We start from the raw sequence: 26018 nt of genomic DNA, 5'->3' as shown, positions 1-26018 counted from the left end.
GAAGGCAAGTCCCCAGCCGTGTGCGGGCCCTGGAGCCAAATCCGCTCCCACCACCCGGGGGGTAGGGGCAGAGGGCAGAGTCCAGACGGACACCATTGTGGAGGGGAAGAGGAATTTTGCCCTTTGCCCTGTGGTACCTGCGGAATCTTGCACCCTGAGAACTCAAAACCCTATTCACAAAATAAGCACAAGTGAAACCACCCTGGGGTGAGAGTGTGCAGCCCAAGGCAGGAGGGACGTGGTGGGAGGAGGCGTGGGGCAGAGACACCGCCAGCACCCCCAGGAGACCACACTTCCCGCGGCAGGCAGCCGCTCTCCCGAAAGGGTGTGTCCGGGGCGGGGCCCGAGCCCGCCCCGCCCCTCGCACCGGCCCCGCCCCCGTGCCCGCGAGCCGGGCCGAGAGCCACGGAGCGCGCAGGATGCGCGGGGCTGCCGCGACCCTCCGCGGCAGGGCCAGGCCCCGGAGGCGGGCCTGGGTCGTCAGCACCGCCGCTCCGGGGAACCGCACAGGTGAGGGCCTGGGCCCTGCGCCCATTATACAGACAGGAAAGAGGAGGGGAGGGGGCACAGCCGGGTGCAGGGGTCGCAGCCGGAGGTCGGGAGGCACGGTCCGGGCTGCCGGAGGACTGACTTCCCTCCTGCCCTCCGCGAGCTCGGCGGGCGCCCCAGCGGAACCGAAGCCGGACGCGAGCGGCCGAAACCTGGGGGCGGCTCCGTTTGGGGAGTGGGAACCGGCCTCACCTGGCGACGCGCCCCGGGGAGGAAAGAGCCCGCGACCCCCGCGCAGGAGGCAGCGTCCTCAGGGGCCCGGTGACCCCCAAGCTCAGGCTACGGAAGAAGGCGGGGCAAGCTTTTAACTTACTTTGAAGTGTGTCAAGAAAGTGCTAAGGAGGTTTCACCTTCGGTGCTGGGTTCGAATGCGGCCCTTGCATTCGTGTTTCAGAGTCTGAGCATTTTAGAAACAGAAACTAAACCGCAACCCTGCGTCTCAGATGTCCCGGAGGTCGTGGTCACCGCTCCCCAGGGGGCCTGGGCGCTGGGTTCTAGCCCTGTGCACTGGAGGAAGTAGAGGCCTGAAGGGTGGGGCTGGGTTAGGCCCAACCCGAGCCTGCAGTCCTGGAAAAGCGGCTAAGCCTGGCTCCTTTTCACAGGTGGGGAAACTGAGGGCCAGAGACCAAAGTGGGCTGCAGAGAGCGAGGCAGCGGCCCGCGGGTCCTAATGCGGTGCTAGGGTCGGGAGCCCTTTGCTCCCCGACTTGAGGAGGGCCGGCCGGCCTGCCTGCTTGCTGCCTGCTTGCTGCCTGCTGCCTGGGGGAGGGGAGTCAGGTCCCTCGCCCAAGGTCAGACCCAGGCCTGGGAGTGCCTGCCGGCTCTGATGTGTTTGCATACAAAAGGCTGTTAGCATAGGAATCCCAGTGAGGGGGTCTCAGTCGCCCTCGGCCTGCCCCAGCACTGGCCACTGGGCAGCCCCTTCTCAGAAAACGTGCCCCACTGCGTTCCATCCCCCTGAGCACTGGCCAGGCACTGGACCCCTCCTTCTTGGAGTTTTGGGGCCCCGCTACTCCATGCCTCAGTTTCCCCTGTGTACCTGCCCCTAGGCTTGTGGGCAGGCCTCAGCAAGGGCCCTGGTCCTGCTGCAGGACAATCACTGCCCTGCCTCGGAGCCTCAGTTTCTCTCCGTGAGGCGAAGGAATGAGGCCGGGGCTTTGGGGGACGTTTTCCCATCACCTAAAACGTAGCGACTTGGGTATGTGTTTCCCACAACCCTGGAAGTGGGCTTCGTGGAGCAGATGGAACGAGGCGAGCCCTCCACACGGGCATCCCAAGGCCCGTGGTCTTCCTGGGAGAGGAGGCTGGCTTGTATGTTAAACAGCCGGCCCTGGCCCTGCTCCCTCACTTAGGGGGTTGTCCAGGAATAGAGTTCCAGTGGCTCAAGGTAGCCCCCATGGCACCCCTGGAAGGGACCTTGCGGAAGGACCTGGAAGGGCAGCAGGAGGCCCAAGAGGTCAGGTAGGGCTTGCTCTGTGCGCCTCCTCTCGGCTCCATCCTTGCAGGCCCACCACTGAGCTGGGCCGAACCCATTTCACAGAGCAGTGAGGCCTCGCGGGAGCCTCTGTGAATCAGGGGAGGCCTGAGGCCTGGCTGCGGTGTCCTGCAGGGTGCTGGCCGGGCACCTTGGTGGAGAAGGCGCAGCTCCCCGGAGGCTGGAGACCCCCAGGAGCTCAGGGACACACTCATCCTCAGTTCTGGCCTGGAGGCCCAGCCTGGGGGACCCAAGGCCACACCACAGGCTCAGAGCCTTTGCCACCCTCCAGAGTGGGATGGGCTCGGAGAGGACAGGGGACTCGCCTGAGTACACAGTGTCCGGGCCACGCACTGCCCCAGCTGCTGGTGTCCTACTTGGTGGTCCTGCTCCTTGAAGACCTGCGTGTGTGCAAACTGCCCCTTTGACCTGGGAGAACTCCCTTGTAAGGGTTTCTGTTTCCCATCTGGGGAAACTGAGAGCTGGGCAAGGTCACACAGGGGCTCAGTGTCCGGGTCTGGTGAGGCTGGGTCCCCTCTGCTCCCAGAGGGAGCTCCCCCACAAGGTCAGGGTGCGGGGGCCGTGTGGGCACCAGGAAGGAGGACAGAAGGGCCTGGCCTCTGGTCCAAGGTTCCAGATAAAAGATTAACAAGCAAGGATCATTCTGATTCTGCAGGCCTGCGGGCTGGAAGGGTGGGGGGCCCCACTCAGGTCAGACAAGCACTCCTCCATAGGTGAGGGTGAGGTGGGATGGGCAGAGATGTCAGGGGGGCTGAGGGCCCATGCGGGGTCGGTAGCAACAGCCAGACCTGGGATGGGCTGAAGCCAAGAGCCTGGAACTCCATTCGGGCCTCCCACATGGATGGCAGAGATCCAGGCACTTGGGCCCTCTTCCACCATTTTGCCAGGCACATTAGGGCAGGGAGCTGGATTGGAAGTGGTGCAGCCAGGACTCGAACTGGCACTCTGATACTGAATGCTGGTGTTGCAAGCAGCGGTTTAACCCCCTTAGTCTTAATGCTGGCCCCTTGTGTGGTTTTATTTCTTCTTTGCTTCAAAGCCATTGATTTAATTTTCCTGTTGATTTTTCCCTCTCCTTTAAGATTTATTTGAATAAGGAATGCAGTTTAAAATGCCCCAGAGGCCAGTGCTATGGCATAGTAGGTTAAGCATCCTCCTGCAACACCAGTGTCCCATGTGGGCGCCGGTTCGAGTCCTGGCTGCTCTACTTTCCATCCGACTCCCTGATGTTAGCCTGGGAAAGCAGTAGAGGATGGCCCAGCTGCCTGGGCCCCTGCGCCCACTTGGGAGACACAGAAGAAGCTCCTGGCTTCAGATCGGCCACGTTTCAGCTGTTTGGGGAAGTGAACCAGCGGATGAAAGACCCCTATCTCTGTTTCTCCTTCTTTGTAACTCTGCCTCTCAAGTATATAAATGAATCTTTTTTTAAAAATGCCCCAGAGCTGAGTATGGAGGGTAAGGGTACGGGGCTGGGGCGTGTGCAGGGTCCAGTGTCCCTGGGGAAGTGAGACAGAAGGGCCTGCAGCATGGCTCCCCAACTCAAGAGCTAGGTGTTCCACGTGCAGAAGGGAGCCCGGGGTGTTCATTAAGGCCACCAGGGGTGTTCTTGCTGGTTATAAGCAGGAGAGGGACAGGTGGGATCTGCCATGTAGGCACAAGCATGGGACAGGGCTGTCGGGACGTCAGAGATGGATGGTGTTGGGTCTCGACTGGACTGTGGGGTCAGCAAGGAGTGGCTGGGGGCCAAGGGGTCTGTCTGTGAGCCAGGCGGGCCTGGTTCTGTAGTCATCAGGGACGTGGTGGCTGGAGCCTGCCAGCCCTGCCCCCTAAGCCTTAGCAATTTTGCGAGACCTCCCTGGGTTGGGGTATGGCTAAACCTCTTGTCGACTGTAGCCCTGGCACTGTGCCGCCCACCTCTTCTTTGCTGCGAGTCCTATGGGAAGAGCCATCTGGAGGGGACAGAGGGTCAGGCCCTCACATTTGACACTGCCCTGTTAGCTCAGGGCATGGGCAGGCCTGTGGGTCTCAATTTGCTCATCTGGAAATGGGCTCGGCCCAGAGGAAGTATTTGCAGGAGACCCCATCCGGCCTGTGGAGTGGAAGTCCCCTGGATGTCACGGAGTGAAGGGTGGGGTCCTGGTGGGTTTGAGGTCTTCTGAGCCCACAGACCATGAGTTTGGGACTGGGGTCCCCTGAAGGGCCCTGGGGTGCTTGGAATGTGGTTTAGTTAATGTCCTGCTTGGGAGTGGTCTGTGTGCCAGCCCCTGCTACTTGGTCTTTACAGGGCTGTTCCACTTCTTCTTTTTTTTTTTAAAAAAAAGATTTATTTATCTGATAGGCAGAATTACAAAGGGAGAGACAGAGAGAGAGATCTTCTGTCTGTCAGTTCACTCCCCCAGATGGCTGCAATGGCTGGGGCTGGGCCAGTCCAAAGCCAGGAGCCAGGAGCTTCTTCTGAGTCTTCCATGTGGGTGGCAGGGTCCCAAGGACTTGGACCATCTTTTGCTGCTTTTCTGGGCACTTTAGCAGGGAGCTGGATTGGAAGTGGAGCAGCCGGTACTAACTAGCACCCGTATTGGATCTAGGCACTGCAGGTGGTGGCTTAACCCGATAAACCACAACGGCAGCCCCAGCAATTTCACTTCTTACCCATCTTGCAGATGGGGAAGTAGAGGCTGAGTGAAATGAGGAGTCTGGGCCTGGGACTTGCCACTGGAGAGCAGTGGGGTCAGGATCAGGCCCCAGAACCCCACAGCCAGCCTCATCTTCCTAACAGTTTCCCCAGCCCCTTCCATTTCATTTTTAAAGGAAGCGTTTTCGCAACCATACCCCACATTAGGTATTGGGGCTCTCTGCCTCTTGTGAGCTGGTGACTGCCTGGAAATGTAGGGTCTGATTCTGGGACTACATTTAAAGTAGCCATCACCCGCATTCCGAGCCCCCCAGGTTCCCACCCTCCCCCCACCCAACCCTCTGCACACCCTGGGTTACACACTTACAGGACTGGCACTGGTTGTACTGGGCTTGTGCTCCAGATTGTTCTGCACTTTTATTTACATCTTTAATGGGGTGACACAGCCTGAGCCAACAGGTCTGTATGACAGTGCCAGCCTGGTCTTAATGGGTAGATGACTTAACCCTTTAAGCCCCACATTTATGAGAGTCCCTAACACAGGGGCCGGCTCAGGGCATCGGGGGAGAGCTTGGTTCTGGGCTGTGGATGACGCTCCTGGGTGCAGCTGTCTGAGGACTAGGGCCCTCCCCCAGCGGAACCTGAGGCGACAGCTCAGGATGTGGCTGTTGACAGAGAGCAAAGCGAGACGGAACCTCTCTGTGCCCCACCCACCCACCCAGGTCACTCACGCTGCTCTTTCTGAGATACACTTCGGGGAAGTCTAGTGGTTTCCTTGCTGGGGACGGCATCATTTCATCCAGTACCTCCCCCTACCCCTGCCTGCCTGGGGCAGCATCGACAGATGCAGACACAGGGCGGGGAAGGGACCAGGGTCCTGCTGGCTCCCCAGCTGGCCTGGCTGGCTGGGTGCGGGCAGGGTGATTCCAGCTGGGACTCACAGGCAGGTAGAAGAGCGGGCATCCCAGGCCAGCCCCTTGTGGCTGGCGTGGCCAGTGTCGGGGCTGATCTACCGTGAGGTCAGCTCTGGGCCAAAGGGAGTCACGTTTGTATAACCAAACACCCCCAGCTGGATTCTGCCTGTGATGCTTCCCCAGCCAGGCTTATCAGCTGTATCCAAGCATTTGTTTTCATCAGATTCTGCTTTTACTTTTAAAGGATGGGCTGTGGACTCTCAGCCAGGCACTGATGTGGGTGCCAGCAGAGGCCTGGAGTGCTCTCACCCCCGACTGACCGCCCGTTGCCCCTCCCCCGCAGTACTCCCCATCCTCTGGCTGAAGGGGCCCCCTCTCTGTGAAGGCCACCAAAACAGAAGAATGAGGAAGTGGAAGTCGCAGCTCTAAATTGAGGACCAGGAAGCGGTAGCGCCTGGCATCCTAGGGAGGGGCCACGTGGCTGGCCTGTGGCTGCCCTGCCCCACGCCCACCACCCTGACCAGCAGGACAGTTCCTGTCCAGATGCCAGGACCCTGGAAAAGCCATGGGGGTGTCCTGCCTGTGACTCTGGCCTGTGAGGCCAGGCTGCCTGTCATCCGGTCATTCGATGGCTCCTTCACTCACTCCTGCAGAGCTGGGGGTCGTGCAGAACCCAGACTTGGAAGCCTGGCTCTGTGTCCTGGATCACCCTGTGATCCTGTGCACCCTCACAGAGGCCAAACCAGAGGGGCCGCCCCAACCTCCAAAACCATGAGCCAAAGTAAGCTCTTTATGAAGTTAGGCTGCCTCAGGTATTCTTCAGTGATGAAAAAATTGACAGATACACTACAGGTACAGGATATAGCCCAGGCCAGGGGTTTAGAATTGTCTTCAGCAGAGAGGGGCCTCAGGCAGTGCTAGCTTTCTGCCCCTCTTCTGCAGGGTAGCACAGCCCTCCCTGCTCTGCACACCGCCTGCCAGAAGGTGTTACTATTCCCAGTATACCCCCACCAAGCTGGTGGGCTAGTATTTTTAATCTTGACCCTGATAAAAGGGAAAAAATAGTACCTTAGATCTTAAATGTACATTTATTTTATTTTTTTTAAAGATTTTATTTATTTATTTGAGAGTAGAGTTACAGTGAGAGGGAGAGACAGAGGGAAAGGTCTTCCGTCCTATAGTTCACTCCCCAATGGCTGCAACGGCCAGAGCTGTGCCGATCTGAAGCCAGGAGCCAGGAGTTTCCTCCCAGTCTCCCACACAGGTGCAGGGGCTCAAGGATTTGGGCCATCCTCTACTGCTTTCCCAGGCCACAGCAGAGAGCTGGATTGGAAGAGGAGCAGCCGGGACTAGAACCAGCGTCCATATGGGATGCCAGCACTGCAGGCGGAGGATTAACCTACTGTGCCATGGTGCCAGCCCCAATGTGCATTTATTTAATTGAAAAATATTTCCCCCAAGGTGAGGGGGGTGCATTTGGCTCAGTGAGTGCCCAGGTTCAAGTCCCTGCTCTGCTTCCAATCTTGCATCTTGCTAATGCACACCCTGGGAGACAACAGGTGATGGCTCAAGTACTTGAGTCCCTGCCACCCAGGTGGGAAACTGGATTGAGTTCTGGGCTCCTGGTTTGGGCCTGGCCCAGCCCCTGGCTATTGTGGGCATTTAGGGAGTGAACCAGCAGATGGAAGATCTCTCTTGCTCACTCTCTGTTGCTCTGCCTTTCAAATTAAAAAAAAAAAAAAAACTGAGCTATAATTCACATACTATACAATTCATCCATTTAAAGTGTTCAACTCGGGGCCGGTGCTGTGGCTCAGTGGGTAAAGCTGCCACCTGCAGTGCTGCATTCCATTTGGGCACTTATTTGGGTCCCAGCTGCTCCACTTCTGATCCAGCTCTCTGCTATGGCCTAGGAAAGTAGTAGAGGATGGCTCAAATCCTTGGGCCCCTGCACCCACGTGGGAGACCTGGAAGAAGCTCCAGGCTCTTGGCTTTGGATCAGCACAGCTCTGGCTGTTGCAGCCATTTAGGGAGTGAGCCAGTGGATGGAAGACTTCTCTCTGTCTCTGCCTTTCAAAAAGATAAATAAATCTTTTTTTTTTTTTTAAAGTACACAGATCAATGACTTTTAGTGCATTCACAGACATGTGCAACTATCACCCTGGTCAAATTTAGAATATTTGCATTACCCCTAAAAAGACCCCAAACCCTTCAACAGTCACCTCCCCATTCTGCTTGCAACCAGCCTCTGACAGCCACTAATTTGCCCATGGTGGGTGTCTTATATAAATGGACTGGGGGGTCTCTATGACCAGTTTCCTTACTCAGTGGAATGTTTCCAAGGTTCGTCCGTGTCGTAGTGTGTGTTGGTGCTTCATTCCTTTTTATTGTCAGATAGTGTTCCATTTTTATTTATTTGAAAGGCAGAGACAGGAAAAGATCTTCCATCTGCTGGTTCACTTCCAAATGTCAACAACAACCAGAGCTGGACCAGGCCAAAGCCAGGAGCCAGGAACGCAATTCAGATCTCCCATGTGGGTGACAGGGACTCAACCACCTGAGTCGTCACCTGCTACCTCTCAGGGTGTGTACTGGCAGGAAGCTGAAATGGGAAGTGGAGCCAGGACTGGAGCCCAGGCTCTTTGACTTTTGATATGAACTTTTTTTTTTCTTAAATTTATTTATTTATTTTGACAGGCAGAGTGGATAGTGAGAGAGAGAGAGAGAGAGAAAGGTCTTCCTTTTTGCCGTTGGTTCACCCTCCAATGGCCGCTGCGGCTGGCGCATCTCACTGATCCGAAGGCAGGAGCCAGGTGCTTCTCCTGGTCTCCCATGGGGTGCAGGGCCCAAGCACTTGGGCCATCCTCCACTGCACTCCCTGGCCACAGCAGAGAGCTGGCCTGGAAGAGGGGCAACCGGGATAGAATCCGGCGCCCCAACCGGGACTAGAACCCGATGTGCCGGCGCTGCAAGGCGGAGGATTAGCCTGTTAAGCCATGGCGCCGGCCTGACTTTTGATATGAGATGCATCAAATACCTTCCCCTTGTGGATGAGTTTTTGTGTGGATATGTGTTTTACTTTCTCTTGGGTGTTTATCTAGGAGTCCAGTTACTGGATCGCAGGGTAGTTACGTGTAGGTATGAAAAACTGCTGGACCATTTTCCAAAGTCAGTGCACCCTTTTACAATCCCACAGGCAGCATATGAGGTTCCAATTTCTCTTCATTCTCCCTAATACTTGTTATTGTCTGTCTTTTTGATGTACAGGTGACTTGCTGAAGTACTGCCTATTGTGACTTTGAAGGTTAACAGTGTCTTTTCATATGCTTATTGGCAGCTTTCAGAATGTCTAGAGAAGTATCCAGATCCTTTGCCCATTTTTAAATTTGTCTCTTATAGTTGGAGTGTAGTAGTTATTTTTTAAAGCTTATTTTATTTTTATTTATTTGAAATGCAGACAGAGAGAAAGATCTTCCATCCACTGATTTACTCCCCAGATATCTGTAACAGCCACGGCTGGGCCGGGCCAAAGCCAGGAGGCCAGAACTCCATCCAGGTCTCCTACATGGATGGCAGGAACCCACTCATAGCACCGCCACTTGCTGTCTCCCAGGGTGCACATGAGCATTGGAAGTAGAGGCAGGATTCGATCTCGGGCACCCAGATACAGGATGCAGGCATCTCAAGTAGTGGCTTAACCTAATGTATTTGCAGCGCCCACCCCAAATGCCATCTAGATACAAGTCTCTTATCAGATATATGATTTACAAATATTTTCCCTATCAGTAGAAAGTAGTCTGAGAGTTACAGCTTTAACTCCTAGAGTTAGATCTTTTTTTTCATGAAGTGTTAATCTTGTATGAGATGTAAGGTAGACGGTCCAATTTCATTCTTTTACGTGCGCCTTGTTATTGAAAAACTGTTCTTTCTCATTGAATTGTCTTGGCAAAAATCAATTGATTGTAAATGTGGGCGTTTACAAAAAGAAAGAAGAAAAAGAATAAACCTGAGTTTATTTCTAGACTGTCAATTCTATTCCATTGTCTGTATGTCTGTCCTTAACATTAGTGCCACAGTGTTTTGACTACTGTAACTTATAACTTTGTAGTAGGTTTTGAAATTAGGAAGTGAGAATCCTCCAAGTTGGTCCTCTTGTTCAAGATTGTTTTGGCTATCCTAAATCCTTTGCATTTCCGTGTGAGCTTTAAGGTTACCTTGTCCATTTCTGCAAGGAAAGCAGCCAAGATTCTCATAAGGATTCAGCGAGGTTGAAGGATAGAACAACATACAGGAATCAATTATATTTCTGTATGGTGACAATGAGCAAATCTGTAGATCAATTTGGAGAATATTTATTTATTTTCATTTTATTTGAAAGAGAGAGAGAGCAATCTTCCATCTACTGATTTACTCCCCAGATGCCAAGCCAGGAGCTCCATCCTGGTCTCCCAGCTGGATGGCAGCGGTCCAAGCACCTGGACTATCATCTACTGCCTTCCCAGGGGCATCGGCAGGAAGCTAATGGATTGGAAATGGAGCAGCTGAGACTCAAACCAGCGCTCCGGGATGGGGTTCCAGCCTTGCAGGGGGCAGCTTCACCCTCTGTACCACACCAGCACCCCTAGTTGATTTTTGTATTTTGTTCTTCTATCCTACAACCTTGCTTAACGTCTCAGTCCCAGCAGGTTTTAGAGGATTCTAAGGCGTCTCTATATGTAAAATCATGTCGTCTAATAGAGATAGTTTTACTTTTCCTTTCAGATTTAGATGTCTTTTCTTGCCTAATTTCCCTGCCTCATGGTTTTTGAGCCGTTTGTTTTACTTTTCTAATTTTCTGTTTTTTGTTGTGATTTTTGTCATGTCATATAATTATAATAAGTGCTGTTGCTCCTCTCCCTCCCTCTCTCTCCTCCTCTCCCCTCCTCCTTTCTCTCCCTCTTCCCCCCTCCCCACTCCCTCCCCCCTTCCTGGCTCCCGTGATCCTTCATCTCCATGCACGCTGCCATGGCCGCATCTGCCACCCTCACCAGATGCCCAGACCACTGAGGCCACTTGAAAAAAAAGTTGTTTTTTTTTTTTTATTTTAATTTTTGACAGGCAGAGTGGACAGAGAGAGAGACAGAGAGAAAGGTCTTCCTTTGCCATTGGTTCACCCTCCAATGGCTGCCGCGGCCGGCGTATCGTGCTGATCCGAAGCCAGGAGCCAGGTGCTTCTCCTGGTCTCCCATGCGGGTGCAGGGCCCAAGCACCTGGGCCATCCTCCACTGCCTTCCCGGGCCATAGCAGAGAGCTGGCCTGGAGGAGGGGCAACCGGGATAAAATCCGGTGCCTCGACCAGGACTAGAACTTGGAGTGCTGGCGCCGCAAGGCAGAGGACTAGCCTGTTGAGCCACGGCACCGGCCTAAAAATTTTTTAAAAATTAAAAATAATTGGCCAGTGCCACAGCTCACTAGGCTAAGCCTCCGCCTGCAGCACCGGCACTCCAAGTTCTAGTCTCTGCCTGTCAAAAAATAATAATAATAATAATAATAATAGTAAGTGCTGTTTATCTAGAAGAGACTAGACCTTTGCTAGGTGTATCTGCTCTCTACTTCCTGTTCTGCCCTAAATTAGCAGTCTTCAAACCTAGGGCCAGTGCTCCTCCGTCAGTGGGCATTCGTGCAGGTCGGCCTCCTTCTCTGAGCCTCGGTTTCCCCCACTACAGTGATGGTGATTTCTTCCCTGCTCTTCTCTTGGCATGGTGATGAGTGTCACGGGAGTGAGGAACCTGGGTGGTGCTTGGCGGGGAGGGTGGGCGGGGTTTACCGTGCTGAAATGCCCAGGGGAGAGTGCCCAGCAGGAGCGGTCAGGGGGCCTGGCTGATGCCTGTCAATGCCCTGGGTCCTGAGAAGGCCAAGGCCGTAGTGGTTGGGGACAGGGAGGCCTGACACCTCGGAGCCTCAGCGTACCCTCTGGGTGGGCTGATGAGTTCAGCAGTGGGGTCAGAGGTGGGGAGCTGTGCCCCTGCACAGAGGCAGAGCCTGCTCGCAGCCCGCCCACCTCGTCACTCCTGGATGGCCATGAATAGATCTGGGGCGCTCTTCAGCCCTACCACAGACACTTTAGATATTTAGATCCCACAGCATCTGTGGGTCACTTGGTTGTGGATTTAGAGAGAGTCCAGGGAAGTTTGAAGATTTGGGCCCCAAGTAGCTGAATGACGGAGAACACAGGAATGAAAAAGTTGGAGCGGGGGATGCAATGCAGTGAGATTGAGGAACTTGAAAGCTTGACTGGCTCCGAGAGCGGCCAGACATCCATGCCTGGCACCTGGGGGACAGAGGACAGGATCACAGTGGGTCATAGTGGGCTGGAGTGGAACAACGGGGTCCATCAGACTGCATGCCCCAAGCCTCCATCTCCACCACCTTGTCTTTGCAGGCACAAAGCCAGCAGGTGCTCCTCTGAATGAGCTACCTGGCACTCGGTCTTTGCCTCAGCACACTTTGGGCACCAGCACAATCTGCTCTGCCTATGCAGTCAGTGCTCGAAAATCAGAAACACCAGGGGCCAGCTTTGTGGTGCAGCAGTTTAAGGTGCCACTTGCGACGCCGGCATCCTGTATCGGTGTGCGTGTTTGTGTCCCGGCTGCTCTGCTTCCAATCCATCTCTCTGCCAATGCACCTGGGAAGGCAGGAGAAGACAGTCCAAGTACCTGGGCCCCTGCCACCCACATGGGAGACTCAGATGGAGATCCTGGTTTCAGCCTGGCCCAGCCCCAGCCATGACAGCCATTTAGGGAGTGATTCAGTGGCTGGAAGATCTCTCTGTCTCTCTTCTTCCTACTCTGTTGCTCTGCCTTCTGAATAAATAAAATAAATACTTTTTAAAAAGGCAGAAATAGCAGGAAGGCAGAAGGAAAAACCCCTTGTACGCGGGCACCAGGAGATCTGCTGGGCTTAGCAGTGTCACGGTGCGCCCTGAACCACAGGATGCAACGCCAGTGCCCATCTCTGGGGACAGCAGAGCAAACTGGGGCCTCCCACTCAGCTGAGCTCTCAAGGAGCAGCTGCCGTGGTACACAGAGCCTGAGGAAGCTGAAGAGGAAAAGGTTATTTGGAGACTTGAGTCCAGGGTCCCTTTGGTTTGGCATCTGATGAGGCCGGAGAGGATGGCAGTGGTGGAGTGCGTTGAGGGTCACATGGCGAACCAGGGAGCACTCTGGCCAGGCTGGGCCCCACTCAGTCTTTAGATCCAGTCCTCTCACAAGGAGACGCCCCCAGTGACCTAAGGACCTCCCACCAGGCCCGCCTGCTAAACGACCTCAGTGCTTTAGTTTCCACCCTCTTGGGACCATTAACTTAAGACTGGCTTTGAAAGTCCTGCATGAATTCGGGAGACAGACCCTATTGAGTGTGTGGGAGGAAGTTACACTGATTCTGGATTTCTGCCCTGCCAGTGGATGAGCTGTGTGACCTCAGTAAGTGGCATCCCCCCTTCCCCAGCTTGCTTCTCCGTCTACTAGGGATATGGCCGGCGGGTTGATTGATGTGCAGACTGATGAGCTAGTGCTTCCGTGGCATCGACACACAGCAAGTCTCTTCTAAGTGCCAGCTGCTGTCATTATGGTGATTGGGGCAGGTGGTTAGCCTGGCTGTTAAGACTCCTCCACCTCACATCAGGGTACCTGGTTTGATACCCAGCTCTGGTTCCTGACTCCAACTTCATGCGAATGCAGAGCCTGGGAGGCAGTGGTAATAGCAGCAGTGATTGGGTTCCTGTGGCCCACATGGGAAACCCGGGTTGAGCTCCTGGCTTCAGGCTTCAGCCTGGCCCAGCTCTGGCCTTTGTGGGTATTTGGGGAGTGAACCTGCTGATGGGAGATCTCTTTCTGTCGAATGAATAATAAGAATCCATACGATTGCCACAGCATCCATCTGGAGCTCCTCTCTGTGTTAGTGAAGGAGAACAACCGCAGTGCAACCACTGTGGGCACTGTGTTTGGAGGCAGCTTGGTGAGAAATCGCTGCCTACTGCCAGAGCCATGGCAGTTCCCAGCCTTTCACTGCCGTGTGGCTGTGAGGCACGCGTCCTGTGTGGAAGTCTTGGAGGCAGGCTCTTATTTCCTTTGGCTAAAATCGCAGGTATGTGTGCAGCCTAAAGCCCCTAGCTTATCTTCTTTAGTCCTTGCCACAGGGATGAGGGCTTACTAGAATTACTGTTTCTTCATTACTATGCACTTTTCCATGTCAGCGATTTATGTCTTTTTTTTTTTTTAAAGATTTTATGTATTTTATTTGAGAGGTAGAGTTACAGACAGTGAGAGGGAAAGACAGAGAGAATGGTCTTCCGTCTGCTGGTTCACTCCCCAAATGGCTGCAACAGCAGGAGCTGTGGCAATCCGAAGCCAGGAGCCAGGTGTTTCCTCCCGGTCTCCCATGCAGGTGCAGGGGCCCAAGCACTTGGGCCATCTTCTATTGCTCTCCCAGGCGATAACAGAGAGCTGGATCAGAAGTGCAGCAGCCGGGACCAGAACCAGAGCCCATATGGGATGCCGGCGCCGCAGGCGGAGGATTAACCTACTGTGCCACGGCGCCAGCCCTGATCTGTGTCTCTTATGTGAATGACTCGTTCATATATCAGTCCATTTTTTTTCATTTTTATGTTTTATTTGGAAATGTTTGCACCAGAACAGTGAAACTGAAGTTTAGAGACAATAGGTATCATTCATTATTTTAGGCAGCATTAGTTTGTTGTAAGAGACATGGAGCCGGCGCCATGGTTCAACAGGCTAATCTTCCGCCTTGCGGTGCCGGCACACCGGGTTCTAGTCCCAGTCAGAGCGCCGGATGCTGTCCCAATTGCCCCTCTTCCAGGCCAGCTCTCTGCTATGGCCCGGGAAGGCAGTGGAGGATGGCCCAAGTGCTTGGGCCCTGCACCCCATGGGAGACCAGGAGAAGCACCTGGCTCCTGGCTTCGGATCAGCGGGATGTGCCGGCCGCAGTGCGCCAGCCACAGCAGCCATTGGAGGGTGAACCAACGGCAAAGGAAGACTTTTCTCTCTGTCTCTCTCTCACACTGTCCACTCTGCCTGTCAAAAAAAGAAAAGAGAGAGACAGAGACAGAGACATGGAAATGATTTAGGTGATGGAAGAATTCAGAACCTCAGTGGAACGGGCAGCTTCGTGAGATGCCACTCCAGTGGAGATTTCAGTCTACGACTTTTCCAGAATGTCACCATCTCTAAATAAAAAACAGTCCCTGTTGTCTGGAACCACTTTGGTGTCTCTGGATCCTGGAAGAACACTCTGTCCACCTTCCCCACCCACTGGTCAAATCTCTCCACCCTCTGCTTTAGAATCCGATCCCACAGCTCGCACTGTGCCTTGCTACGCTTGTCCTTGAGATTTTTCTGGGAGCGTAATGCCTCCTTGGGTTACGGTTTCCACGGCACTCCTCTCAGCCAATGCCTGGTCAAGCAGGGAAGAAACCTTCTAAGTGCTTGTCCGCTCAGCTCCTGCACAGCCACTTGGAGAGACCCACAGCGACCCTCGGGATGCGGGAAAGCCATGGTTTGGTTTGGTTTGGTTTGGTTTGGTTTTTAAGTGTGGATATCCAGCTCTTACTGGTGTGTAAGACCTCTTTATATGTCAAGGGCATATAAAGAAACTTTTCCATGCTTTCCACGTGGCTTTCTGCAGTTTTTATTTATTTATTTATTTTTCATTTGAGCCGATGTTTGCTTTTCAGTTACCAGGAGTAACGAGTTCTCACCTTTTACTTGAATGCAGTCAGATCTTCCTCCTAGATCTCTGCCTTTGGAACTGTGACTAATAATAACTCCACCTTTGCTCTCACTATCTTCTGCTGCGCTTCTTTCTCCAATGCTGCTATCCTCACGGGATCCAGATGTGCTGCGTCCCAGCATCTGGATGCCTCTGTGACCTTCGTCAGAGCCTCCTGTGGCTTTGGGTTGACCCCCTGCCTGCTCCGACGAGCAGCAGCCCCAAGCTGGGCCAGTACTCCCTGCACCCTGCACACCGTCCCACGTGCTCAGCTGCAACCACCCCTCGGGGCACCCTGCACAGCCACAAGCTGAGCCCGTATTTAGGGTCCTGCTCCCAGCGCAGTGGTCCCTGTGAGCTCCCCATCTGAATGTCCACTTGAATACTTGCTGCTGGATCCCAGGCCTGGCTCTGCCACTGTCGGGCCCCTCGCCTCCAACAGGTGATCGGTGCTGTTTGAGCTGGTACTTTATCATCTCTCTTTCTCTCTCTTAAGCTTTATTTGGAAGGCAGAGTTACACAGAAAGAGGGAGAGAGAGAGAGAGAGAGGTCTTCTATCTACTGATTCACTCCCCAAATGGCCTCGATGGTCAGGGCTGGGCCAGGCCAAAGCCAGGAATCATGAACTTCATCCGGTTCTCCTAAGTGGGTGGCAGGGGCCCAGGCCACTAACAGGGAGCTAGATTGGAATTGGAGCAGCTGGGATACAAACTGGTACCCACATGGAATTTTGGCATCGACAGATGGTGGCTGAACCTGCTGTGTCACAATGCTGCCCCCCTTTTAAAGATTTTGTTTGTTTGTTTTAATTTAAAGGGCAAAGTGCCATAGGAAGAGAGAAAGAGAGAGATCTTCCATCTGCCGGTTCACGTTAGAATGGCCAGGCTGAAGCAAGGAGCCTGAAAGTCCAGCTGGGTTTCCCATGCAGTTGCAGGAGGCCACGGACTTGATCAGTCTTCCACTGCTTTCCCAGGCCATAGCAGAGAACTGGGTCAGAAGTGGAGCAGCCAGGACTCCAACCAACCCGCGCTCATATGGGATGCTGGTGCCGCAGGTGGCGGCTTTACCAGCCAAGCCACACTGCCGGCCTCTTGTGCCAAGAATTCTAAGCACTGAGGACAGACGGCCCCAGTGTCCTTGACCTTGGAGCCCCCTGCCTGGGGGAAGAGACAGTTTTCTGGTTGAATTTGTCATGCAGGTTGTGGAAGGGTTGATGAGACAGCTCCTATTGAGTGCCGTGTGCAGCAGTTTCCAGAGGGAGACCTGTGTGTTTCGTTGCTATGATCTGTGCATGCACAGGGCCCCCGGTCTGAGCACTGTGGTGGTGCTGGGAGCCTGCAAAGTGCTGCCACCCTCAGGGAGTCTCTGAGAACAAGGGCGTCTGGTAGGATCAGGTCCCAGGGGGCACAGACTCCAAAGTGCAGCTGTCACCCTCAGGAGGGTCAGCCAGGCCCCACCCGGTATGGCCAAGGGTGGCGGCAGCTGTGTTCCAGGCAGTGGTGACGACGTGAGGGCCCAAGACCAGGCCTTGGTGCCCAAGGAGGGGGTCTCAGACACTTACTGCACTGCCCCTCGTGCACCATTGCCAGAGGTGGGCCTGTGGTCCCTGGGATATGCAGCTTTGTTCTGGATGCTGTGTCCAGCCAGGAAGCGGGGGCTGGGGCACAGGAGGCGTGTCCACTGTTGGGGGAGAATCCTCGGTGTTGCTCAGCTTGGAGTCCAGGGCCCTTTTTTCCCAGAACCTCCCTCAGCATCTGGATTTTAGCACGTGGCTGAGGTCACGTGGCAGATGCGTGCTGAGTGTGCATTGACCCCAGTGCAGGCATTTACCACCTTTTGCTCCTCCCTGGAACATGATCTGAGAAGGCGTTAGGCCCAAGAAGGGTTGTGCCAGCTTGGGGCCTTGGGAGAACCCAGGCAGCAGGCCTGGCAAGTCCTTACCAGCACTGTCCACCGTCATCTGCTCCCTAGTCCCTCCCTTCCACTCCCATTAGGGTTTCAGGGGGTGGGGGCCTGTGAATTCCTAACTCCAAACTCCCTGTCACAGCTTCTCCAATTTGCCACTCTGCCAGCTCCTACATACCCTACAAAACCCTGCTCAAAAGTTCCCTTCTTGGGGAGAGTCTTCCCAGATAGCCCCATCCCCAGATGCAGTTTGCACAGCCCTCTGCCTCAGCCACCAGTGCCCGGCAGCCCCCTCTAGGGAATGGGCTCCCCAAGGCCTGGCGGGTCTGGGCGAGCCGCACGCGGGAGCTGGTGGTGTCTCCTTCACAGCCATGCCGCTGCAGGAGACCCTAGGCTTCAAGGTGGCGGTGATCGCCTCCATCGTGAGCTGCGCCATCATCCTGCTCATGTCCGTGGCCTTCCTCACCTGCTGCCTCCTGAAGTGCATGAAGAGGAGCGAGCAGCGGCGCTCGGACAGGTACGTGGCCTCGCCCCAGGAGGGGCCTGCTCCTGCGTGGGCGGAGCGGGCAGAGGCTCCCCAGGAACCCCCAGCACTGCCCACAGGGCTCCCGCACCTGCCCCCGGCTGCCCTGGGCCTCCCCAGTTAGGGAGGGAGGTCAGCAAACGAAGCAGGGTGCTGCCAGTCAGGGCGAGGGGACAGGACCCAGGCTTCCGGGGCGCTTGGCCGGGCAGTGGGCGCGCTGAGGACTGCACGTGCGTGAGACTCTGCTGTGCCAGTGGACTTCGGGGTTATGCAGGTGCCCCCACGCCTCAAGGGGGCTCCACCTCCCTGTGGCCCCCAGCGTGGGTTAAATGCAGCCCCTGGGGGAATTCTGGCCCACATGGGACTTCGTCCCCACAGTGGCTTCAGCTTTTTGTTATTTGTTTTTTTAATCGTGGTAGAACACACACCCTTTAGCCATCCGCAGCGTGGCGCTCACTGTGCACAGTGTGGTGCAGCCGTCAGAGGTGAACTCGGTGGGAACACGACCCCGCTGCCACTGCAGACTTCAGGAGACACTGCGACCCCAGACCCGGCACACCCACCGGTGGCGCTCTCAGGGGTCTGGCAGCCACCCGCGCCGGGGAACACACAGGTGCCTCCACGCCTGCGGCTAGGGACGCGTGCGTGCGTGCGTGCGTGCTCAGGGCCCTCCCTCCTACTCCCCTCAGGACGGCCCAGCTGTGGCACCAGCTGAGAGGCGAGGACCTGGAGACGGTGCAGGCCGCCTATCTCGGCCTCAAGGGCCTCAACTTCAACAACAGCAGCAGCGGCCCCGGGAGCCGGCGCGCTCAGGCGCACGACAACCACAGCTTCACCACGTGAGCAGGGCCGTCGCGGGTGGTGTAGGTCGGGGACGAAGGCACCATGACCTTGGTCGTTCTGTTGCGATTCTGACCTTCCTTCCGGACAGCTCGCTGGGTTTTCTTCTCTTTCTTTCCATTTCGTCCTGTTGAACTCGTGGATGTTTCTTCTGATTCTGGGACAGTGTCACTGACACACAGAAGTAGAGAGAGCAGCGTCAGGGATCCCCTGCCCTGCCTCCCGTCTCAGTCCCGGCACTGCCCTGCGGGCTCTCCACGGCCCCAGGGAGCAGGCGTCCCACCTTGCACGGGCGTTCCAGGCCCGAGGCCTCCGTCTGTGTGGGACCCTGAGGCCAGCACTGCTCCGGGAGCCCCACTCCTGGAGGTGGTTGAGGGTCCTGACCCCAGTGCTGCCCAGATCCTTCCCCCTTAGTCCACGAGACGTGTGGCATGTCTCGGTTTCCCCACCTGTCACGTAAGAACCACAGGAGTGCTCACCCCCTCCCCGCCCCGTGAGGTCTGTGTGTGGTGTGTGTCTCTGGTCCCCACTAGGGACACAGCTCAGGGAGAACTGGCCCCTAGGGTCACTGTTGCTCTTGTCCTTGTGTGGCCTGTGTTGTCCTGTGTACCTGAGAGACATGCTGGGGCCGGCCAGCACCTGCAGGAAAGGAATCCCCCTTCCTGTGAGCTCGCCTGGAGCGCCAAGTGCACTTCGGGTCAGCGCGGCTGCAGCGGACACGCCTCCCACAGCCTTTTCCCACCCACCGCTCACCAGCCTGGCCCGAGGCCCTCCCAGTCTCGTTCATGACAGCTACCTGTCACGGTCACCGCAGACTGGGTGAGCCGAGAAGGAAGCGGGTTTGCGTGGCTCACAGCTCTGCTCCATGGAAGGGCCGTGTCTGGCCGTGGCCTTGCTGGCAGAGCGGGGAGGCTGTGCAGGACATGTGCAAACACGTGTGTGTGCATGTGTGTGTGGAGTGTGCACGTGTGTGTATGTGCACAAGCACAGGAGTGGGATGCACCCGTGTGCATTTCTCCTGCTGTCGATCTGATCATGGCCCCCGCCCCATGATGACCTCATCTATTTATTGCCTCCCAAAGACCCCTCCCTGCCCCCAGACCCACAGGCTTTATCTCTCACTGTGGGATCACGTTTCCACGCAGAAGGCATGCTCACATCATGTGCAAACCACGTCCTGTTACTCCAAATGCTGCAAGATCCATTCTCACCTCCCCTAGGGACCCATCAGGCTGTGAGGAATGTCTTTGGGCTTAAAGCTATTGTTTGTTTCTTTTCTCCCTTTTAGAAAACTGATTTACTTGAAATACAGACAGACAGACATACAGAGGTCTCCCATCCAGTGATTCAGTCCCCAAATAACTACGATGGTTGGGGCTGGGCCAGGCCAGAGTAGGGAACACAGTTCAGGTCTCCCATGTGAGTGACAGGGACCTGGCCACTTGCTCCATCACCTGCTGCCTCCCAGGGTGCTCACTAGCAGGAAGCTGGGATCGGAGAACAAAGCCAGGGCTGAAACCCACATGCCCAGATGTGGTCTCTGGGCGTCCCGAACAGCATCTTAACGCTGTACCAAATGCCCACCCATCTTTGGGAGCCTAGGAAGGAACCGTGTAGACCAGAGTCTGAACGTAGCTATAGCCCAGGTCTCCGTCCAGGAGCTCAGGGCAAGCTAGTTCAGCTGCCTCTCTGCAGCGGCCACGTGGGCTCTGAGTGTCCTGACCCTCTTACTCCCCGCTCGCCTGCGCAGCAGGTGTAAGTGCCACACGTAGTCTCGTGGCCAATTCTGTGGCTCACGTTGACGAGGGACGTTTTCTCCATGCCGGGGCTCCCGGTGGCATCGCTGATGGTAGCTGTTTGTTGGCTCTGCTGGGTTAACCCGTTAACGTTTTCCTCCTGAAGACTTGGGGCTCCCTGTGAGTTAGGGGAGAGTCCGGCACACAAGGTGGCTGCAAGTATTTTTATCCACCCTTCCTTTTTTCTAGTTCGGCTCCTGCATGTCCTTTGTATGTAGTCACGTGTCCTGGGCTACGTTGCCTCTCTGACCCCTCTCCCCGTTACAGAACTGTGGCTGGGCTCACCTGTGTCACCACTGAGGCCAAGAGCAGGTGGTACGGGGATGCTTGGCAGAGCCCTCCCGGAGCTCTCTCTCACCTGGGGAACCCAACCCAGCACTCAGCTCAGGGTGTGGCTGGGACTTGGAGGCTGTGGCTCCACCCTCAGCTGCACACTGCCTGCCCCGAAGGCAAGGTACTGGCTGCCCAGTGGGTCATAGGTTGTCCTGTGGGAGGTAAGGTTTGCCCTTGACCTCGCTCTTCTTTCCTGAGCCCCCCCCCCCCCCAGCAGTGTGCAGGACACAGTCTCAGACTTGCAAACCTCCGCTCTTCTCCTTCAAGAGGGCCCTGCTTTCACCCAGCTTTGCCGGTGAAGAACTGCGTGGGTCGTGACCCACGGTCACCAGTCACAGCAAGGCTGGGCTGACTGCAAGCCATCTGGCTGCTCAGCTGCCCGCCAAGCTGCCTGCCTTCTCCACCAGTGAATGGACTTCTCCCTTTCTCTCCTCTCCACGGACCCTTTTACTTGTTCGCTGAATGGACAGGTCATTTCTCGATTCTCATCCCTAGAGTTTTTTCTGAGAATTAGGTGAGGATAGAGCAGTGGTCTTGGAAGGCTTCCTGGAGGTGGTGATGCCTGAAGTGAAGGCACTGGGAGAACCCGCATGGGGTGGGGGTCCAGAGTGGCCAGACAGCTTTGCGTGAGAAAGCCCCGTGGGATGGAGACAGGGTCTGATGAGCCTGAGGAATGCATTAGGTTTGTGTTTGGAGGCTGAGAGAGCTCCAGGAATCCTGATGCTGTTCAAGGGGCCAGACCACCAAACAGGGCAGGGCCGGCAGGAGGGAAGCGGCCTCCTCTTGGACACTCCTGGTCCCAGTGCTGTCCCCGGGAGGTGCACAGACCTGGCCCGGCAGCGGGCTCCTGGAGGTTTATGTACCCTCTGAATGAGCCCAGGCAGCCCCTTCCTGCCCCTCAGCATCAGGAGCCTGGGCCCCCCATCCCTGGGGTGAGGGCCCTGAGGCCCAGTCGGCAGCAGGACCTTGGGGAAGAGATGCACTGGGCCTCCAGCCTTCGTGGCAGTGGTCTGCCCGGGCCCCTGGGCAGGGGTGCCTTTCTCCCTTCCCTCAGCTCACGCCTTTTCTCCCCACAGAGAGCTCGAGGGCATCAGAGACCTGGACGGAGTGACCTGCAGCATGGATAAGGGCCCCTGGAGCCCCTCCAGCAGCCCCCACACCTGCGTGATGGTGCACACAGAAAACCCGGGGCAGACCCTCCCCGCGCCTGGGCCAACCACAGCGCACTTCCCGGGATGACCACAGTGCCAAGGCCAGCGTCACCATCCACGCCGGGAGAGCCAGGCCACCCAGCTGATCACCTGCAGCTCAACACGTGTCCGGAAATCAGCCTTGGGTTGCCCAGATGCTGAGGGCGGGGGACCCAGTGGGGCGGGCTCTGTCCTGAGGCTGCCCGGCTACGGCGATTTTACAGTGACTCGTTTTCAAAGCACGTTGGGGTTAGCACAGAGGCGCCATCTCCCTCCAACCAGGGTTCCTTTAAAGAGGCTGGGAGACGTCTTGAGCAGATCTAGTTTTACACAGTAGACTAAGAAAAGAGCAATAAACTTCCTTTCAGCAACTACAGACGGCGACCTTGGCCTCTTCCTCGGCAGGACGTGCCGCCCGGGAGCCGGAGACCCACGGAGGGCTCCACACACCCGGTCTGTAAGTGCTCAGGAGTACAGAGGTGACGGTCACTGACCCAGGTGACCGCCCCTGTAACAGAGCCGCCCGTGGTGGTGTGAAAGTACATCGCTCGTTATTCCCTGGGCACTCCGGGTCTGCAGGGCCCTGCTGGGCAGTCGTCACTGCGGTCTCTCCCATGCTATCTGCCGTCAGCCCGTGACTCACACTCGGGTTATGCTAGAGCTGGGCCACGCGTAGGTCTGGCCTTGTGCCTGGCTGCCAGGAAGGACCTCGGGCGTCTTGCCGCCTGTGTGGCCTGGGCCTCCTCACGACATGGGCATTTCCAAGGTGAGACTCCCGGGGCGAGCCCCAGGTGGAGACCCTGACCTTGGTGGTCATCCCACGTTCCTTCTGCTGTGTCCTGTTCATTAGGAGCCAAGTCCACTCTGCTGATGGGGGTGGAAGTTGGACTTGCCTGCTAGCTGGGGGTATTGCTGGGTGTGTTGTCACTATGATGGAATACGTGAGGCAAGCTACCTACAAGAAGACTTTAACTCACAGTTCTGGTGGCTCGAGCAGGTGCCTGTGTCAGCCAAGCTCCGGTGAGGACCTCATGGTGGGTGGTGGGAGAGAGGTCCCTGCGTCAGACAGGAAGCCACGAAGAGACAGGAAGAGCCAGATTTGCTGACTTTTAAGTTTATTTACTGATTTTTATTTATTTAAAAGGCAGAGTGATGGGGGGCGGGAGGAGGAGAGAACTTCTATCTGCTGCTTCAGTCCCCCAATACCCTCCACAGCCAGTACTGAGCCAAGCCCAAGGTAGGAGCCGGGAACTCTATCCTGGGTTTCCCACATGGTTGGCAGGGCCCAAGTGTTGGAGCCACTGTCTGCCGCCTTCCAGGGTGCGCGTAAGCAGGAGTTGGATTGGAAGTGGAGGCCGGACTCCATGCCAGGCACTGTGATACGGGATGCAGGCGTCCCAGGTGGCAGCTGTACCACGGTGTTTAACTACAACCCTCTCGTGTGAAGTGACTGCGTCCCTGAGAACAGCCTTCCTCTTCCAGGGCAGCGCCAATCACCTACACTCCTCTTAAAGGTCCCACTGCACTGGAGACAGCTCACAACGCAAGGAGCTCTGGGGCCATGTTCCAGCCACGTCCAGAGCAGGGGAGGGGTGACAAAGAAGTGGCAGACATGCTTTAAACCCGGTTACTGGTTTGGGTCCCGGCTCCTCCAATTCCGATCCAGCTCCCTGCTCATGTGCCTGAGAAGCAGCAGAGGGTGGCCCAAGAACCTGGGTTCCTGCCCCATGTGGGAGACCCATATAGAGTACTGGGCTCCTGGCTTTGGCCTGGCCCAACCCTGGCTGTTGCAGCCACGTGGGGAGTGAACCAGCAGATGAAAGACCTCTCTGTGTCTGTCACTCTACCTTTCAAAAAAAAAAAAAAATCTTTAAATAAGACCCAGTTACTTGTCAGAGCAACTGTAAAAGAGAACTCCAGGGGACTGGTTTACACAGCAGACCCATGAACAGGCCTAACACAGACTTGGTTCTAGACATTTGTATCTGCTGCCGGTTAAGATGAACCCGGAGCTCATTCTGTGGCTCCAGGCCCCTCTTCATCACTTCTGAGCCCCACGGTAGTCCTGGGCCAATTAAAAATGTACGTGTAGCAGCGGCCAGTGTTGTGGCACCGTTGCTTAAGCTGCTACCTGCAACGCTGGCATCCCACATGGGCGCTGGTTTAGTCTTGGCTGCTCCACTTGTGATCTCAGCAAATCTACCTTTCACATAAATAAGGAATCTCTCACATACATACGTACATACACGCATACACACATCTGTATTACCAGTAGCTTGGAGTGTGGCCTGTCTCAGGACATAGAGAAGCAGTTAAGGTTTCCCTTTGATTTTTCCCTGCTCCCAGCCTAGAGGCCTGGCAGCCACATTGGAGCCATGAGGAGTTCAGGAGGACGAAGCCCTGGGCCTGTGCTGTCCTTTGCCTGCTGAAGCCATATTTGTCATGTCACCTACACTGAATGATTACCTGACTCAGGCTCCAGAGTGGCCCGTTTCCCAGGCGCCCTGTGGTTTATGTGTTCTTGGCTGCCACGCCATGGACACCTTGGTATCGATGCCCTTCAGGTTTCGGGAATGCTGTTTCTGTCCAGCTGTGTCCTGTAGTGGAATTGCGAGGCCAAGCGGTGAGCTTAGGGATCCTGGGGCCCCGTGGGGGTCCACAGCAAGGCACTGAGCGGGAAAGCTCAGACACAGGCCTCACAGGACAGCGGCTCCCATCTCTTGGGGGTTCCTGGAGGCTCAGGAAAGCAGTGCCTTGAGGGTGGTGTGGGTGCACACGGGCCCTGACACTGCCACGGGTCCGGATGCAGGGTGAGAGTGACAGGGATCCACGGCGAGGGATCAGAAGCCACTCTGCTCCAAACAGGCCTTCAGCACCTCTGGGCAGGGCTCAGCAGGGACAAGACTGTTCTTGTTCTAAGGTCTGCCCTCCCAAGCCATCCCTGCTATGCAGAGCCCCACTGTGGCGAGGTGGGAGCCAGGCTGGGGACCCCCATCACATGCCCAGAGGCCTGCCTGGAAGGTCTGGGGCAGTGAGGGGCCATGGGTGCGTGCTCCATGATGGTTCACGCTGGGCCGCTGGAGCAGAGCACCGGAGAGCTGGGGTGAACGGCTCCAGTCTCTAGTAGCTGAAAGTTCCAGAAGTAGGTGTCCTGATGGCCACAGAGGGGCAAGGGGAGGAAAACGACCTGAGGCCTGGCTGGGCAGAGCCACATCCGGGAAGGCTGTGCGCCATGAGCCCCTTGGGAGGCAGTGCACTGGGCTCCCAGTCTGCAGGGCTGGGGGCTGCAGCCTTGGAGCAGGGACTGTTGAACCTGTGGAGCTGTGGCTCAGGCGGTAGAGGGGTAGCCGGCTTCAAAGGCCCATGCCCAAACCCTAGCAGTCTGGCCCGGCCCCACCAGCGCTGCTCCCTTTGCCAGGAACGCCAGCCCTTGCTGGCCCCTCCATTTCCCCATCCTAACCTTGTCCCTCAAAACCCAGCAATTCTGCTATTACCGTGTCCTCCAGGACCAGTCAAGACAGCCCTCAGTCCCCAGCTCATGCCAGGTGTCCTGCCCTATGTGCTCAGTGGAGTCGCCAGGGCCCCCATGAGTGCAGAGAAAGGGATGGGGAGACCCATTCCCACAGCTGTTGGGGGCTCCAAGCCTCCTCATGGCCTCCCTGCCTCCAGTCAAGCCCCCCAGAGTTGGTTTCCACACAGCTGCCACAGGGTTTGTTTTTTTCTGTTGTAAAATAAGCAACAGTGTAAATCTTACTGTTTTAACCATGTTAAAGCATACGGCTCAGTGGTATTAAGTTACATTCACATTGGTGTGCAACTTTCACACCATCCAATTCCAGAACTTTTCCATCTTCCCAAACTGCAACTTCGTCCCCAATCAACACTAATGTCCCATTCCCCTCCCCTAGCCACCATCATTCAACTTTCTGGTTTTTATTGTTGTTGTTGTTGTTGTTGTTTAAGATTTATTTTATTTATTTGAAAAGTGGTTGGGCCAAGCTGAAGCCAGGAGCCAGGAGCTTCATCCAGGTTTCCCATGTGGGTGGCAGGGGCCCAAACACCTGGGCCATTCATCCC

The 26018-nt window shown here is 55.9% G+C and overlaps 1 protein-coding gene across 1 annotated transcript; it reads left to right on the top strand.

The window, feature by feature from the left end:
• The first annotated feature begins 419 nt into the window (after positions 1-419).
• SUSD3 (sushi domain containing 3) lies at positions 420-22307 on the top strand. Its single transcript, XM_062207098.1, has 4 exons — positions 420-510; positions 17629-17776; positions 18472-18621; positions 21828-22307. The coding sequence occupies exons 1-4, from the start codon at positions 420-422 to the stop codon at positions 21988-21990; spliced, it is 552 nt and encodes a 183-aa protein (XP_062063082.1). The 3' UTR covers positions 21991-22307.
• The last annotated feature ends 3711 nt before the right edge of the window (positions 22308-26018 follow it).

This window comes from Lepus europaeus, chromosome 12 (genome assembly GCF_033115175.1).
Source record: "Lepus europaeus isolate LE1 chromosome 12, mLepTim1.pri, whole genome shotgun sequence".
Classification (NCBI taxonomy): domain Eukaryota; kingdom Metazoa; phylum Chordata; class Mammalia; order Lagomorpha; family Leporidae; genus Lepus; species Lepus europaeus.
The sequence above is the reverse complement of the archived record's forward strand: the minus strand, read 5'-3'. Positions and strand labels throughout refer to the sequence as shown.